An 18535-nucleotide genomic window follows, 5' to 3' on the forward strand; every position below is an offset into this window, starting at 1 on the left:
ACCGTATCGTTTTTATTGAATCCACTGAAGCTGCACTTGCACCAGTAGGGCAGCTTACACCCGAAGTGTGCACTGTGGCTCCAGCCTGGGTCTGTGATGGGCAGCTGTGGGTGAATTTTGTGTGTGCAGTGCAAACTCAAAGTTGCCAATGCACTGCAGTAAGGCAATGGAGCTCTAAAACAAAGTAGAAACCGTGTCAGTTGGATGTAGAGCATGATGATGCACCTCATCAGGAGCTTGTTTTACTAAGAGATGCAATAACAGTTTCACAAACACATTTTGCTAATTAACAAAACTACAACCAAAAACTGTTTTAGTGAAACTCTACCAGACACTCCACAGCTGAAAGACCACAGACGATGAGGCCAGTCTGTTTTCTCCACAGTCTGACCTCAACTCCAACTTCACAACAACTGTAAAGCCAAACACTCCTGACAGCGTGAGCTCACTGAAGTCTGCGCGGCGAGCTGTTGTCATTGGAGCAAAAACCAAGTTCACCAAAATCAAGTCGAGCTTCGATGGCAGTGAAAAACAGTTAAACAGAGTCCAACTGTAAATGGAAGTCAACATTTATTGTGTTACTTTAACAACTCGACTTCATCGTTGTTTATTTCCACAGCTACAATGACTTCATTTGAACACATACAGACTTAGTACTTCCGTAGATAGTCTGCTGTATTTTAAAGGTGTGAGACATTTGTGACTGAATAAATACGTTTGTAATTATTTTGTACGGCTTTATTAAATATGCTAAAAAGAATTTACAAAAGCCTCCCGGCTGGTTCGGAGGGAGTCAGGAGGAAACTTTTTTCCTGTTCACTGCTTCACACCCTGACTTCTCCTGGGCTCCTCTTCCACTACAGCCTCGGCGTCTTCCCCAGGGTCTGCTTCTTCTTTATGGGCGTGTGAAGAAAACCAGGTTCCACTGGCCGAGTCGGTGTCGCCCACCCCTTGCAGCTCCCGGGGTCCAGCGCCCAGTCGGAACAGCGTGGGGATCTGACCTAGGATGGGGTTACTCTGTTGGAGGCCAGAGATCCACTGATTGAGGGTAGCCTGGTCCCCCTGACTGGTCATGCACATGGCAAAGACTGGACCGTCATCCACTGGATAGACACACAGACACACATCATCTATGTTACACCCTGGAAGTGAGGGGTTGTGGTCAACAGCAGTGATGCCATATCTTACAGTCTTCCACATCGAAGCTCTCATCGTCCCCCAGGTCGCGGTCCAAATCCAGGTCTAGCTGCAGAGGATACATGAAACACCTCTCTGGGTCATACGGCTCTTCTATCTGAGGGGAGGGAGGAGGATTTGTTTGTAATTTAATTCACAAAGTTTCACATATTCTACATTCATTATACAGAGTCTACAACGAGGGGAACACACAGACGGTCACTGCAGAAAATGCCGGCTGTTTGCAAATGACAGCCAGCTGAAGAAGCTGGGAGAGCTTCACAGGGAGTGGAGTGAGGGTGGTGTCAGTTCCCCCAACACCAGCATGCACAGATGTCTACAGGAAAGCAGCTGCAACGGCTGCATTCCTAACATCTGAGTGTATTAATGAACACACCAAGCTGGACATTTCTGTACTAGAAATCCTGTTTTTAATGGATCTTAGGAAATATTCTATAATCTGAGATTCTGGTTTTGTGACTTTCCTGAGCTATAAGCCACAATCATTAGAATTCAAACACTCTGTTATATGATCATCACACAGCACTTATTATTTGTAATGGTTAACAGTAATGTTTGCCCACCTTCTCTTCAGGTGGGGCAGGGTCGGCTCTGAGGACGTAGTAGTAAACACACGTCTTCCTCATCCACAGAGGGAACGGGCCCTCCACGAACACGGGCCTGCACGGGTTGTGCTTAGCGAGTGCTTCCATCTGGCTGGGGCTCTGGATGCCTGGTGCAAACACAGGAAAGAAAGAAAACAAACAACAAATATGGAAATGATGCCATTATTAGTATTTTTAACAATATATTTCTGACTAAGACACAGAATGTAGTTTCAAGTCATCCATACCTACTATATGTGGAAGTGTGACTTCAGCACCGCTGTCTGTGATGTCTGTGCAGGGCAGCTTGTGAGGAGAGCACACACAGTTTGGTAAATACAAGATTTACATCTGATGACAAAACACAAAGTCAGTCAAACGATTTTTACACACAAGTTTGTCTTAGTTAGACCTGAGAAACTAAATGACTGTAACACAAAAACTTGTACTCGCAATCATGTGGAGTTTTTTCTCCACTTTCTATAAGCTCAGTTTAAAAGCTTAAGAAATGTGGAACACGAGTCTGTGGTTGACAGCTGTGGAAAAGGGGTTTCCAGACTCGGGTCTGAAACATTCAGCGTATTAGCTTTAAAGATTTTAGAGTTACTTTTGTTATTCTTTTAAAGAACAAAGCCAGGCTAGCTGTTCCCCCCTGTTTCCAGTCTTCATGCTAAGCTAGGCTAATCCATGCATATACCTGGTAGACGGTCACTTTTGCGTCCCAGTCGTTTGCCATGCGTGTGAGGCTGAAGCGTGCCAGGTCTACTGGGTCTTCAGGGAGTTGCTTGGGAATAGGAAAGGGGTTTGCGTGCATGAACTTGGGGAACCAGTACATGATACGCTGGTACTTTCTCATAGGGTGGGTCTTTTCTCCAAAGATCTGGACCAGCAGCACTTTGGTCTCAGTGTTGGGCATGATACCTGAAGCACAGACACTGACACTTAGACACAAAAACAGTGTACAGAACACCTCAAGATTCTCAACAACTACCACCCACCATAATTCTCCATCTGCTCCAGGAGCTGCACTCCACACTCCTGCTGACGGGGATAGTGGTTGAACATTCTCTGGATAAAGTTTTGCGGCACGAATACCTCTTTAGGAAAAACATCCAGCAGCTTGTTGTAGACAGTGAGGTCTTTCTCCACCCCGAATTCGGGCATCTTCTTCAGAGCAGCATAGATGAACTCCACATGACCTCGACGCCTTATGTCTCTCTTGGTGTAGACGTCTATCACTTTGTTAAACGTGGCCTTGGTTTTGGTTTCTTTGGCGACCTGCTCAAACAGATCATCGTGGGCGACCAGAGACTTGTCCCTCGTCTTGTCCTCTTCCTGAACGAACCGTGCAGGCTGACTCTTGGTGCGCGCTGGGCTGCTGTGGAAATGCCTCAACACCTAAAAGCAACATGTTTTTGTTATGAACGCATATAAAAGATTCATTCATATGATCTGATTAGTTATTGATTAACACCAAACAAAGAGTCGACTGCCAGCTGCCTTTCGCTGCGATTATATCAGTGCTGTATATGAGCTTAAGTCTGGTCGCTGCTAAAGCTCACCTCGCGCTGTGGGCACTGCGAGCCGCCGAGCAGACTCGAGGAGTGTAACCGGAATAGAGCGCCGTTGTCTCCAGCAGCAGCAGCAGGAGGCAGCCGCCTCCCTGCGTGGCTGAGCAGCCGCAGAGACTTGAGCTGATGCAGGCAGCGGCTGCCCTTCATAGTCGAGCCATCACGGCGAGTGTCAGAGAACAGAAGTGCACACGGACGTGAAGCTCACACGTTCACTCTTCGGTGTACCTCATCCAGCTGTGAATATTTGTACAGAACGATCAAACTTTACATTTCACATTTTTGTGAAGTTTAGTTCGTCAACTGCTCAAACGTTGTAGTAATGATAGTTATTATTATTACCCCAACATGTATAACCATGTTAATACTGACCTTTAATGCCGACAATCGGACAAGAAGGCGCTGTCAATGGACGCTACCATGTTCAAAGGCCAGTACAGCATTCCGGTCCGACACGCGTTTGCTTCCCCCAAACAATAGAAACAGTGACAGAAATGATAGTTCCGTAAAACCGCAAATAAGCGCAGTAAATATTCTCCATTAAAATGCAGGAAAATGATTTCTAAATCAATGCCATTCTTCGCGCTGTAGCTATGATTCTTCAAACTATTAAACAAAAGTTGAGAAAAGAGAAAGCTAACTATTTTTTTATCCTTTGTCGTGCAGTATAATTTAGGGTGACCATATTTTGATTTCCAACAAAGAGGACACTTGTGCCAGCCATGAAGAACTTTAATAATACTGTTCTCTTAACTGTAAACTTTAACATATTTAAACGATGCCTTCTCCGTGCGGTTAATGAATGGTGAAATAAAAAAAGTTGTAGAGGCTTTTACAAGTCAACAAGAGACACTTCTTAAGGCAAGGGTCGCCACTTTGCAGCCATCGTCGAGCTTATGTTGGCTGACAATAATGCAACACTAAAATTCAAATACAGTCACAGTGACATAACGTTGCATTTATAGAATCGCTGGTCAAATGCAATATAAGCAAAACAACAACAACAAACAAACAAAATCAAAACTAAAAGGTCTTACCCTTAAAATAAGATTTAAAAAGATCCCCGGTGACGTTTCTGGCACCATCCTTTCTGTTGCCACTTCCAGTGTTTCCGTGTGTGTGTGTGCGTGTTTTAATGTGTGATGTCTTTACCTTTAAGGTGTTCTATATAAAATAAATAAATTACCTGTCTTGCAGGTATCTTTATGACGTCAGATCACTCTAAAAATGACATTTTTTAACGTCAATTAGACTTTCATACTGGGTCAATAAAGGATATATAAAAGTCACTTTACCAAAAACTAATTGCAGCTTCTACCTTGTGACAGGAATATTGTGCGTGGTCAGGATGACTGGATATCATTCGTGAGGGATGCATTTGATATACGTTTCATTTCTTATAGGCCAACAAGTTATTTATAGCAGTTTGAATGCAGGCAGTCACTTTCTGGCACAGGTTTCAGGGCTTGTAGTGCGCACCGCCACCACGAGATGGAAACAAATGCTCGTCCTGTAGCTGCCAGGCTGCAGAGGTGCAGCCGTAAGAAGCTGCTTTAAGAGTTCCGTGAGATGTTCTGGTTTACGGACACTGAAATCCTCCTTCCTGACGCAGTCTGACTGAGGCGAATATCTGGCAGCACTTTTACCCGTACCTGGTGCCTTCCCGCCAATAGTGTCAAGCTAGCTATAACGAGGGGCTACACTTCCGGAAGCGGTTTTCAGTCTGTGGTGTGATTGTTTTTAGTTTTTCATTTTATATAAAGTAATTTCGAACTATATTTTATATTTAAGCTTGATTTCCTTATAAGTACTCCCCCCTCACACACACACACACTCACCCACGCACCCGCGCGTTTAATAAACTATTGCGCTTTATGTTGCGGAAAATTCCGCGTTTCCGGTATTCTTAGACCTGTCATCGACTCAAGTCTCCAGAGTGTGGGCTGTGATTCTCCTCTGTCAGCATGGAAAACACACCTTAGTGCACGCTGCTCCTCTAAAAACAGGAGCCGCCGTCTAAACCTGGGATTATGGATTCCTCTACCAACAGTCTGGGTGAGTGCAGCAGCGACAGTGGTCCTTTGTGTTTTTACTGACAGCATTAGCCGTGGAAACTTCACTGTCCGTGCTCGGATCAGATAATCGCATCGCTCTCAAACAGCTTCAAAGATGGCAATCTTTGGACAAAACTAGCATACACCGCACCACACACGCTTTACACAGTTTAACAAACGCGTTAAACCCTCGAGCTTTGTTCGGAGGCTTTCAGTCACACCAAAACTTCGTAACTGAACACTTAGATGCAGTTTTTCTTGGCAGCGCTCGTCGCCGCATTCTTTGCTGTCTTTTATTGCAAGCGGATGGTCGGCGGAACATCCGCTCTGACTTTCAAAGGATTTTTGCTGCTTAATTCTGGGCTTTTCAACATTTCTCCATGTTTTGTTCAGTCACACGTTAGCGCAGACAGACAGTAGTCTCAAACGTCGATGGAGAAACAGGACGTTACAGCAGCGCTGTGACTGTGTAGGTGCGTGGGACGGCTGCACGTCGTTTACATTATTTCTGTGGCATTCAAATAGTTGCCTCAAGTCTGGCCCGAGTGATCAGGACACCCTGGAGGCGTGCCTGCAACCACTTTGTGTCGCAAACTGAGTTGTGTGCTGCTGATTCCATGTTGTCACGCGTGGGTAGTTTGAGCATCAACATTGAGACCACCGGCAGAGCGAAGACCGCAGCAGCCTGTGTCCATGCACAACAGTTCATCCATATATTAGACGAAGCACCAGCTGAACATCCTTCTCTCCAAGTCACTGTGGGTTGGGTGAAAAAGCTCCACCCTGTCTGTCCCCACAATACTTACTATTATGCTGAAACTGGAACTTTGATAGCTGCCCAGTACTGCTTTTGATTCACATGTGTATACAAACATCCACACCCAAGCCTATCTTACATACTCTGGCTTCTTGAAAGCTGGTGGGCCGCCAAAGCGCTGGGGAACAGCAAATATATTAATATCACATGGGGAAGCTTGAGCAAGGCAGCTGTGACTCAGTGCTGCAGGAAGCTTCAACACACAGCCATTTCTCTTAATGAAGACCTGCGTTACGTTGGTAATTATGTTTCATAAACGAAGATGGTGACACGTTACCTGCCTCGGAAAGCTGCATGAGGTGTGCTGGAGCTCTGGAGAGTTGCTTGTGCCTCGGTGTCAGCTGGCCGGCTTATGTAATATGAGTTTGTAGGGATCAAATAACTGCTGTGTTTAGCAGTAACATGCAGATACTGATACACAAGATTTCCTCCACTGAATACAGCCCAGTGTGGTGGACTGTATGCCAGCCTTAAAGTTGAAGCACATCTGACATCGGGTTAAAGGACTGGCTGATATCTTTGCAAACTAGTCATAGTAATGTTTTAGGGAAGAGCGAGCAAATGTGCAGTGTGTGCAGATTCCAGTGCCACACAAAGAGGCTTTACTGCTTTTCCAACAGTTTACTTCTGTTAATGGCTATTTGAGACTTAGCAAAACAAGACTTTAAAGATACTGCCCTCAGTTTTAATACTGATACCATTTGTTAGATGTTAAAAATAAAGTAATATAATATATCCATATTGAAAATACAAAGTAAGCCTGCTATCTTACTGCCTTTCTGCTGGTTCATAACACCAGTCTTGTGTTTTGTAATTGTTGTGTCCATGACTTGTATCAGTAATGATAACTGCACAAGTTCAATCTGTGCAGAAATGTGGAAAAGCATGAAAAACTCCTCAGATTTTCAAACTGCGTTTACTGAGTCACTGAATGAACTTAGACACATGCATGCTGTGTGTGTGTGTGAGCACAATGCAACCAGTGAAGTATCACGCTCTCTTAAGTAACTGCATAACTTTAGACGTTACAAGAAACTCCCCAGCTCAGAGTAAGGAATGGAAGACCTTTGTTTCAAAGGACAGATGTGCTGAAGTCTGTAGTTTACGGCTCAGGAGGTAAAGTTTACTAGTTTTCACATTCTCCTGACTAGTCTGAACTTCCATAAAAGGTCACAGCTTATGCTAACAGGGTCAAATAGACCAGATCAGAAGAACTGTATAGAAATTCAGTGAATGTGGGATTTATGTCCGGACGTAACGCAGCGTTACCTTGCTTACATTTGCAGTTATCCTAGTAAAGGTGCGGCGTCGTACCATTAACCCCGACTGACTAACACTTCTTTCTGACCCACACAGACCATGTACAGTCGCACACTTAAAGGAGCTAAAGTGCATAAAGTGCTAAGCTCTTCACTATAGATGAGGACAGTATCAGTGAAACGCTTCGTGCTCTGTTGTGGTAATTGTCAGCCTCCATCTGTGATGAGCTGTATTTCTTTGTCATGGTTTGCTTTGGTGTAAAAGCAGCTGCTGCTAATGCTGGAATAGCAACTTTTCCTACAGGAAGTGACATCACTCAGTGTTTCAAGCGTCTGAAGAGGCATGCCTTCTTCTGTTTGATTTGTATTTGTATAACTTGAGAAGAGAAATTGAATTACTGCTTACGGATTACTGTATAAATGTGTGCATACCCCACTTACACAGCTGGAAGTTAAACAGCTGGAAGATGTGAATGTGGTCACATTGCTGTAGTGCATAAGACAAGAAATACACACCTTCACACTCAAACAAGCATTATAAGAGCCGTCAGAGGACTAACACCAGTTACTGTTACTGTTAAACCCAAATACTGTTTATACTGCAGCACTTAGACACGTGCTTTAATAGAGAGGTTTAGAATTAGAGCCGCAGAATCGAGTCTATTCATACAGCACTTAGCACTTAGTCAGCGGAGCTCATTATCTTTGTCAGCTTGCTGCTGTAAACACCCTGAGAACAGGAGTTATATTTGGTGTATATACGGTAAGGGCTCAATTAGTGGAACCAGAGTGGATTCATCATTTCAGCGTGTTGTGGTTTTGGCTCGAACAGCTGTCTAGGAGTACTGTGAGGATTTGGGACGTGTTGCAGTTGTGCAGAGATCAGCAGGAAGTTGCATCAGCAAATGGCAGCCTTTTCAGTGTTTTTCCCAGAATGTCGTAATAGTGCTTCTTTTCAGAAGAACACACGTGCTGTTCTGCTGGAGCCTGGAGGTAAACACTCTTTCTTCTGTCTCAGGGCTGGAAGTTAAAGCTCACTGCTTTCTAACAGACACTGAAATGTGTCTGTAGCATTGAGTGAATGCTGAATTCTGTCTGGTCAGTTTAAAGATTGAAGTCGGGGGAATCAGAGTGTTTTCACTGGCGCCTTGTTTTGATCGCACCTGTAAATCAGAAGGAAACCAAAGCGGCTCAAACTTCAGTCTGTGCAGTTAAAGCAGTGCTGATAATAAATCAGTCAGTCTCACTCAGTGAGATCATCATGTGGCAGAGATTTATGCTCCATGGCCGTCAGTGGCTTACAGTGTTGTTATCTGTATGTAGAGCGAGCACGGACTTGCACTGTATTTGTGTCTGCTTCAGCGAGGCCTGACGGTTAAGATTGTGGCAACGTGTTGTGAGCTGCATCATCTCCTCTGGCTTATTGACAATTACTTTTTCCATGGTTTTATCCTTTAAGATAGCAAGGCTGGCTTAACTGGTTTTGGGGCCCCTGCACAGTGTAAACCAATGAATCCACCCATGCAACAGTAATCAAACCACCATGAGTTGTCTCCTGTTAAATCATCGTCCTTTGGATCTTTATGCTGTGCTTATACCGTTTAATGGTGGCACAGTGTTACTGAACTGGATGTGCAGGCGTGCATAAAGACTGTATAATGTGTATGTGCTGTTAGTGGGGTGGGCTGGGAGACTTTCCCGATTTTATATGAACTTTGTACTTTTAACTTGGATATTGTTTGTATTAGTTTCTTTTACTAGGAGCTAAATTTGGTACGAGGTGTCTCGTATCTGCTGAGATCCGCGCTCTCGTTTGTGGTTCATGACAAATAAAAAGTAAAAATGAAATGAAATGAAACGGGGGTGTCAGGCTCAGTTTCACTAAGGACCACATGGGGAACTGAGAGTCGTCTACACGTCAGTCCCGCCGACATGCTCCAGGATCATCTAAATGCCGTCTCAACCGCTTGTTTCATGTCCCTGAACCAAACGGAGTGTCGCCGTCTCAGTGACGGGAGGCTCGGAGAAATATTTAGGTGAAATATAAATATTTTTGCCCTCCTTTGTCTTCTGTGCACTCAGTGCTGGAAACTATTCCTTGAAAACGTGTTCTCACACCCCCACCTGTGAACGTATCTGCCTGCAGCATCAACTTCCCCTTGTATGCCACCTTTTTTTCCACCAGCTTGTTGGCTTCCAGCTGCAGTGTAGAAGCGCCTGTCGTTTCGGTGCATTGTGTGCACGAGGCACAGTTTTGTGTGAAGGCTACAATCGGTTAGTTTTAATTCTAGTCCTTTCATAAATTCTCTTACTACAACCGCAGCAGAGTAGAGAGTACTCATTCAGGTGCAGGGCGAACATGCAAATGCCACACAAAGGCACCAGCCTACAGAATCAAACCCACAACCTTGTTTCTGTGACGTGACAGCGCTAACCACTGCATCACGGCGTCATCGGGTGTGTTTTTGAGATGCTCCCTGGAGATAAACACAGGAGTGAGAGTCAAAGTGAAGGACTGTAAAGGAGGTCAGCTCGTCTCATGTGCAGTCCTGGTGAGCCGTTTGCAGCCACATGAGCTGTGCAGTCAGTCACATGTGTGCAGCGTGGTGGTGGTGGGGTGGGGGGAGTGTTTCTCACAGATGGTGCAGCTCTCTGTTTCACTTCTCAGATGGGACCTCGGCACTTGTGCAGGGGCGTACAGGATGTTGAGCAGCGGCAAAGCATCTAAATCAAAGTAGAGAACTACAGACTGAGCGCTGTGTGTCTGTAGGTGGCTGAGGTCATGATGCAGCATCCTTGGGTGACAGGTAGAAAGAGTGGGCGGGCGCTGTGAGAATATGTGTTAGTCAAACGGATGCAGGACGCACGTACTCTTTTTAACTTTAAGCACATGCATGCAGATAAGCAGCTAAGACGTTTATGGGCTTATTAAGGACTAAAGCAACGTCTGGAGAAGAGCAGTAATCTAGATTTATAGTAACATGTTTCATGTAGATAAAAGTAAAACCAGAGCTTTAGTGGCTAATTATAGTTGCTGGGTCCTTAAATGACCCTGAGCCTTTTACGAAAGACGTCATCAGTGGAGCAAATTCTCTCTTTTCTAACAGTGGTGGATACGGCTGAAAGAGGCTCGTGGTGTGTTTCACCAACTATTTTTCTTTTCTTAAATTGATTCCCTTCTTTTTCTCTCAAAACCTGAATCATAGGTTAATTAGAACCTGCCAAGCAGGGTTCACATCCTCCTCTTTTGCTCCTACTGAACGCTGCTGCTGGACTAGAGCTGCTATCACGTCCAGTAACTACTGTGTCACTGGGCTCTGTTCCCAAACGTTCCCATGTTGAGAAACCCTGTGACGTGTATGAAGAGACACGTGAAAAAGGCTTTTGTCCAGCATTGCCGTGTCATTTCCTGTCAGTCGTTCTGTCTGCTGGCACATGTTGAGCAGTAACGAGATGTCAGCAAATATCCTCACCTTGATATAATAATGATATTCAGCCCTGAAATGTGTGGCATGTGGAAAAACGTTTGTTTGTTCACATAACGCACATTCAGATTACTCAGTGGACATCTCCAGCCATAACTCAGAAACTGAGAAGTCCACGCAGAGATAAAAGAAATTCCAAAAGTGGTGACATAACCTGCTTTTGCACTTCCACGCTACGACAGACGGACTGTGAATAGTAACCAGAATTCCAGTATAGCTACACGAATCTAATGTGGATCAAATTCCAGCTTCCCCTGAGCTGCTGCCAAACAGCTATGAGTCATCCCGTCTTGGCTTCCATGGGAAAAATGAAAAGAAGAAAACCAGAGTGGAAGTGGAGTACGATCATTTATGCAGATGTGTAATTATGTTGTGGTGAGACCTCTACAGTAGCAAGGCTTGTATCTGTTTTCTGATGCAGTTGTACGTTGTGAGATTTTCTGTGATGACCAATAGGAGCACTGATTATTCTGTTTTATCCTGTCAGTCCAGCCTCCTGACTGGTTCAGATCACGATTGTCGTGTTTTGTTTTGGGGGCTTTGCTTTGAGTAAAGCAGTGCTGATGTTTGCCTCTCACAAGGACGTGTGGTCTCATGTGCTCTCACCAATAATTTAAATCTGTAGTAATGACATCAAAAATCTGCCTATAACTTCTTACATTTATAACAAAAAAAAGATGGCAGACAGTGAAACGACTGTGGATGGTGAGTCATATATAGAGACTGTATATTAATGGCTGTCACACTCTGTGGCCGTCCAAACATGCACAGAAATAGCACAAAGTTTAAAGAGTTTAGAATGTTTTCACTTTTAGTTTTGTTTAGTTTAGCTTTTCAGAAATTCTTTTAACCTCCACACTTTACTTCCGCAACCAGTAAAACCACTCAATAAAACACCCCATCTATAAAACCAGCCTACTGAGTACAGGATCCCACTGCCAAAAACAGATCCTGGGAAGAAGCCACAGTGGGTGTGGCACCACCAAACTGCAAGTCATGGTCTCACCAGAAATCCAACTAGCAATTTCCCCCCAGATAGGATCGACATGTCTAGCATTATAGGCAGCACTAGTGTCTCATTTGCAATCGCTTTAAGGAAGCACTGGTATAAAAACACCGTGTGTGCTTTCGATTTTTCAGCGGTGAAGAATTTGTTTGTACAGACTGGTTTAAGGTTGGTTTCATGCTTGTCTTTGGACGGTGGGAGCCACACAGAAAGAAAAGAAAGGACCCATCGGGCTCATTGATTTGAACCCAGCACCTTCTTGTTTTGAAATACAACATTTCATCAGACCGGCGGTCACGCAGAGCTGAAATTCATCATTCAGAGTGGCACCGGCGCTCTGCTGTGACCGAGCGCTTGCTTTTAATCTACATCCGCTGAATCTAAAAACTAGACTAGTTAGTTTAATCTAGACCTGCAGATGCTAGCAGGCAGGGCATGCATGGAACGCTATAACCAAGGGGCCGGCATAGTGTACAGAATCCTCTGTGCCGAGTATGGCCTGGAAGTCCTGAGGTCAAAATGGGAGACGCCCCCGAGCGTGGTCGAGACTGAGTAAGAGTGACAGCAAACGAAATGGGTGAAGCGCTTTGAGTGGTCAGAAGAGTAGAAAAGCGTTATATAAGAACCAGTCCACTTACTATTTTACGGTGTCTGGACTCAGTGAAGCCCTTCAAAAAGCAGCTAAAGACCTTTTTATTTCAAAAAGCTTGTATTTAGACCAGGGTTGATTTATTTAGAACTGCATTGTGATTTGTTGTCTGTGAAAAGTGCTGTATAAACACATGTTACTTACTGAAACCTCTGGAGCGATCAGGCTATATTTTTACATCTCAGCTTTCTCATACAGTGAAAAGAGAAAAGCCTCAGTGCTGTGCAGCCTACTGAGAGCGAGCATTTTTCTATGTCAGCTGTGACTCTTCTACTCTTCGTAGCCACGTTCATGGTTTAGAGCTTGACTGCTACCCTCTGCTAAAATCGTTTCACAATACTTTAAAAACATTGTCCAGAAAGAGTTTGCCTCTTATTAGAGAGGGAGGACCTCCTATTTATGACAGGATGCTTCCTGTGATGAGAGATGTTTTATGAGAGGTTTAACTGATGTCTATTTTTTAATTTCACTGGACAAGCTATGCTTGCCATTGCACATTCACGGGCCTTTAAACCCAACCACCGAAACCTTAAAACCACATCTTTACCTTCAGACAGCAGTACCAGAAAAATGTCCTCACAGTGATGTTGTAATCTTCACAAAGATAAGTTGCCAAAAGGAAGGCAGGTAGTTGGATCCCTGACAGCTCCAGTTTGTATGCCAGAGTATCCTCGAGCAGTATCCTGAACCCTGAATTACTCCCGGTGTGTTCATCTGAGAGTGAAAGATGTTAACGGTGGAAAGTATGTAGAAAGCCTGTCACCGGAGTCTCTCACCTAAAAGTAAAGGCAGACTATCGGCTGAGAGCATAAACTGAGAAAAGCATTTCTGAAGAATATGCTAAACTTGAGTGTCACATGGGCTCAATCCCAGCATCGCAGCAACAGGCTCTGCAGGCAAAGAGCTTTTATTTCTTTTGACATTCAGGAACATGTGATACTAAATGTTACATTCTGCTCTGTCTCACAATCATAACGAATTTTTCCAAAGATTCCTGGATTCAGACGTGGGTCCAGATTGGTGCAAAGCCCCACCTCTGATGAGATAAACCTGTTGTAAAGAAAATAACTACATTGTAGCGCTAAGTGTTACCTGATGTTGAAGCCATGGAAGAACAAGCGACAGGCTGAGATTATTTGGTAGTGCAGCTCTTCTCTAACCCTCGTCCTGCTGCTTCCTTTGTAGATGATGTGTCTGCTGACAGCAGTGCTGAATTTCCAGACCGGGCATCCATGATGGAGGTGCGTCTGCAGGCACAGGAGGACGAGATCACACTCCTGAAATCCTCTCTGGCTGACGCCCTGCGCAGGCTCCGCATCCACGATCAGGTCCTACAGTTACTGAAGCAGCAGGTCATAGCAGGTGGGTGATGTTAACTGAAAACTGAAACTAGTGTGGCTCGTCTGTCTCCGTTCATATAAAAGTGATTAGACTTGCAGAGTGCAGCTGCACACGCAGAAGAAACTAATAATCCACTTTGATCTACTCAGTGAACCCGAGTGCTGCACGGCTGCTAAGCCAAGCATGCTGCTCAGATTGTTCCAGCAGCAGCAGAAAGTTGTCCTCCAGCTCAGCCAGCGATGGGATCCGGCACCCTGCTACGAGGTACTACACCTTCCAGCCAAGGGCTTAAACGCTCAGGACGAACGACGAGGGGTCGTTGTGTTGTATTAGACAACACGCTTGTCTATTCAAACTGTCGTTGTGCTCATATGTCTGTGTGAACTGCCTGTATGACTGCTTTGTGTTGTTCTCAACCTTTGAACTCTCCAGCCAACTGTCAGACACCACTGTGACCAATGCAAACAGCCAAAGAGGAAGCTCGGCATCCACGGACATCCAAACCGTTCCAGCAACAGTGGACAAGTCGACCCAGACAGAGTCGACCCCGTCAGGCCAGGACTCGGCCCAGGACAGGGTCCCTCTCCACGGACGAGTCCAGAGCCTGCAATTGGAAGATGCACTCGTGGAAGGTCCTTCTGTATCTGAGGGAAACCGGGCCAAACTCCACCGTGTCCCTGGTATGGAAGAGGAGGATGAGGAGCCAGAAGAAGATGAAGGAGGAGGAAGAGGGGAGCAGGAAAAGGACCTAACATGGGCATCATCAGTTGAAGAGCCCATTCAGCCCACCACCATCAGAGGCCTCCAGAGGGAGGACCTCCTGGATGGCAGCTGCTCTCCGGAGGATCCAGGCTCAGCCTCGGCCTCATTCAAATCTTCAGACCAGAACCTCAGCTGCCGCTCTGGACCGCTGTCTCCCATCCACGAAAGAGAGAAGGCTCTGTGCGTGGTCCTGCCTCATTGCCGCGTTCTTTACAACCTCAATCATCTTTCCTTAATCGTTGATTGATTGCATGACTTTTAAGAACGAATCAACACTAACACTGACTTTCCAGATTCTGGCTCTGCAAACCCCAGTTGTGCTGCAGCCCGCTTTATGAACCAGACATCCTCAGGTTTGCAGGGTGTGTCATGCTGCGTTAGAATATGTCACCACCCGGGTGTCCTGTTCTGCTGTCTCGGTCACTAAAGTCCACACGTGCTTTCTTTTCAGTGTGTTTGAACTGGAGAAACACAAAGCTAAAGTCTAACTCATATATCCATATTAAGCTTCAAAGCACCCAGAGATTTGAATCCACTGGAAAATAGAATGAGAAGTAAACAAAAGGCATGTCTGCAAGCTGCACGGTGTATACTCCTGCTGCGTAGCTGCAGAGCGCCTCAAAATGACTCAGTGTCATGATTCTGTATGTGACACGGCGCCAGTAAGGATCTGTTTTTTTCAACTGGGTTTTGCAGATTTGCCCAAACTGTTTCAACAATGTTTCACTATAATTAAGCTTGTAATCGCTCCTAATATCTTTGTGATTAAAACATATTCTCTTACAGCAAAGCATGTCTTCCATAAAGGACTACCTTACTAATAGGTGGGGACCACAGGGCAGGGCTCTGCTTTTGTTTACTGCTTTGGTTTACTTTGTTTACTTGTGCATGTGCTCTGTGTTTTGCCCTCCCTCCTTGTTATTCCTTTGAAAGGGTTTCCCAGAACATCAGTTTGACTTTTGCCTCTGACAAAAGCTCATGTGGGCCTCCAGGATCAAACTAGCACAAATTAGTATTCACTGCTTTAGACACATTAAGACTTTCAATATGAACTCAGAAGCTATTTTCACCATTGCAATCCCCTGCAAGCTGTCCAAACGGCATTAAACCTTTAGAATACAGAATAAAGAGTAATTATATTTTCAAATTTCAAATTTTAAATGATTTTGTTTCTGGTTACATTTTGAGAAATTTGGTATGTTGCTGAGATTTCAAACTCAGATGACATTACTACAAATAAATTTCATCTAATCGAATAAATTAGTCAAACTGTTTCATCAGGTCAGCTTCTTCCTCTTGTGTGATTGTTTGCATGGCCTTAACATTGTGTGTGTGTGTGTGTGTGTGTGTGTGTGTGTGTGTTTTAATCTCAATATTAAATGTTACTATTGTGCTTACAAAACTATTTAAACGTAACACTGGATACTTTCAGTTTGTATTTTATGATGTGTTTGTGTTGTAGAGCTCAAAGCAAACACAAGCCGACCTGTTTTCAAAGTGTCTGTTTAGGCAACAAATTGTTCCTTGTAGGTTTAAAAAATTTTAAATCCACACACAAATATTGTTTTTGTGAAGCTACAGAGCTTCTACTAGTTCTGACTGATTGTTTCCAGAATGTCCAGAATCAGAGTTCAAATAATTTGCAGATCAGTGGCAAAAAGCACGTTTGTCTCTGAAGTTAGCATAAATTTTCAGTAGCACTGTTTTTACACCTATAAGGAGGTCTTTCACACAATTGGCACAGTGACAGGTGTAGTAGGCGGGGCTTGGCAAAAGTTATTTATCCTTTGATGGAGAATGTAGGTGCAGCGGGGATTTGTGGGTGCTTCGCATGCAGAGGGATAGGTGCATTAAACTGTCTTGAGTCTGTTAAAGCTGACTCGGTGTTTCTGTGACGCTTTAGGGTTCGTAGAAACAGCGAGAAACTAGGGAACCCTGAAAGGCAGAGGAAACGTCTAGACAAGAAGGCAGCATCTTCAGCAAACCTCCTCGCCCGCTCCCCAAGCCTGGAGAAGTGAGCCATCCTGCCATCACTCACAGATGTCACCACACCGCTCGCTTTGTCCCACGGCTGCAGCAGCCTCGCATTAAAGGGACACTTGTTGGAAGTCACCCTGTGAAACACTCATAAATACACATAATGCGATTGTGAAGCAACAGTCTGTGAAATGGCTTCTAATGTCTTGATTTTTCTCTCCGCAGCCGAGCTAAAGAGCTTATCGCCAGTGCAGGTGAGGTCATTGACAGCATCTTCATCAACAGAGGCCTCTGAGCCAAACTCCATACAGGCCCCAGGGTTCAATCAGGAGTCAGCCCACCACCGTTTCACTGAAACGCACTTTGCTGAATTCAAAAACAGCTTCTACGATCATCGTTGCATGTTGTTGTGTTTAATTTAGGTACTTTTCCAACATGATGGTCTGGCCTGGCTCCAGTGTTGGCAGGCCTGAGCTGTGCTGTGCTTCTGTACTTGTGACACAGAAACCCCGTTGGTTCACACATGTAGTCATTTGTGTAAAAATGAGTGGATTTCCCAACCAACCACACTTTTGTTTTGCATAGCTTTTATGAGCATTGGCCTTCAGTCTGGTTCTGGTGGTTTAGGCTTCATTCCCTTCACCAATCAGGCTCAGCCACTAGTTTATATCTATTATAGCCCCTTACATGAATAGCTGCGTTGGGGGAGGGGGGGCTTTTGAAGGATGGACCACTTTTAAACCTGTGTAATTTACTTGGACCACATCACATACTTGTTAATATAAAACTCTGACAGTTCTTGACGTAGTCAAATGCAAGAATGCATTTCATAAATTTGAGACTTTAGATCAGGGTGTCCAACTCCAGGCCTCGAGGGCCGCTGTCCTGCAGGTTTTAGACCTCACCCTGAGTCAACACATCTGAATCACATGATTAGTTCATTACCAGGCCTCTGGAGAACTTCAAGATATGTTGAGGAGGTCATTTACCGTTTAAATCAACTGTGCTGGATCAAGGACACATCTAAAACCTGCAGGACACCGGCCCTCCAGGCCTGGAGTTGGACACTCCTGCTTTAGATGATATGAAAAACGTTGTGCTTTGTTCTGTCTCGAGTAGGGCTTTCTCAAACTCTCAGGATAGTTTCCACAGCACTATATCCGTCAGAGTTTGTTTGTTTTTGGGTTTATCATTTTATAGTTCTCTTACCCTTTATGGCTTTTATATTACAATTTCAATTTTTTTCAATACATGCCAGGTGTCTTCTTGTGCCAGTACAGGATATGATGTCATCGGCTTGTTTGGTTGGTTGGTTGCAGTCAAGGTTACGTTAGCTAACTAGAACCAATAACTCAGGAGTAAACAAGGGGACCTAAACTAAAATTCAAAGCGGGTCACTTTTGTGCCGTCCAACATAAAACATAAAACAATGACTTTTATGTTAAGAAATCAAGATAAAGTAATCCAATCAGTGAGATGACATAAAAAACTGTCTCCAAATAGTGTGGCATCGCTTCCTCAGAGCCTCTGCCTCATTGGTGTTTTTTATTTTTGTTTTTTTTCTATCGCGCACATCGACCCTTTTTTAACGAAAAGGTTTACATTAACAAATTGATGCCATTTCTCACCAACAATGCTCCATCTGGTGGCAGATGGGTGCATAACATCTATGACACGATAATTTACCGGCACTGGGCAACAATTAAAATTTTAACAGTTAGGTTAAATGACTAGAACTTATATTACTCACTACTGACAACAGCGACGGCTAGTTGTGCATACTATACCTTACACATGGATCCTGGAATAACTAGAACTCCACAAGATCAACAC

At 44.4% G+C, this 18535-nt stretch overlaps 2 protein-coding genes across 3 annotated transcripts in view; one reads left to right on the forward strand and one right to left on the reverse strand.

The window, feature by feature from the left end:
- Window positions 1–551: 551 nt before the first annotated feature.
- Window positions 552–3834, reverse strand: ecsit (ECSIT signaling integrator). Its single transcript, XM_085400765.1, has 8 exons — window positions 3725–3834; window positions 3344–3589; window positions 2780–3179; window positions 2479–2702; window positions 2030–2087; window positions 1761–1909; window positions 1189–1294; window positions 552–1103 (listed from the first exon to the last, which is right to left on the reverse strand). The coding sequence occupies exons 2-8, from the start codon at window positions 3500–3502 to the stop codon at window positions 817–819; spliced, it is 1383 nt and encodes a 460-aa protein (XP_085256891.1). The 5' UTR covers window positions 3503–3589; window positions 3725–3834; the 3' UTR covers window positions 552–816.
- Window positions 3835–5249: 1415 nt separating this feature from the next.
- eml3 (EMAP like 3) overlaps window positions 5250–18535 on the forward strand; it is a 32381-nt gene continuing 19095 nt past the window's right edge. Inside the window, exons 1-6 of one of the 2 annotated variants that reach the window (XM_085400760.1) lie at window positions 5250–5407; window positions 13808–13984; window positions 14113–14227; window positions 14396–14905; window positions 16629–16739; window positions 16928–16956. In XM_085400760.1, coding sequence (XP_085256886.1) covers window positions 5383–5407; window positions 13808–13984; window positions 14113–14227; window positions 14396–14905; window positions 16629–16739; window positions 16928–16956 — 967 coding nt within the window. In that variant the 5' untranslated portion in view covers window positions 5250–5382. The remainder of the gene's footprint in view (window positions 5408–13807; window positions 13985–14112; window positions 14228–14395; window positions 14906–16628; window positions 16740–16927; window positions 16957–18535) is intronic. The other variant, XM_085400761.1, reaches the window with a different exon arrangement.

Source organism: Rhamphochromis longiceps, linkage group LG3 (genome assembly GCF_057381845.1).
Source record: "Rhamphochromis longiceps isolate RC_006_pf linkage group LG3, R_longiceps_female_GT1.1, whole genome shotgun sequence".
Classification (NCBI taxonomy): Eukaryota; Metazoa; Chordata; class Actinopteri; order Cichliformes; family Cichlidae; genus Rhamphochromis; species Rhamphochromis longiceps.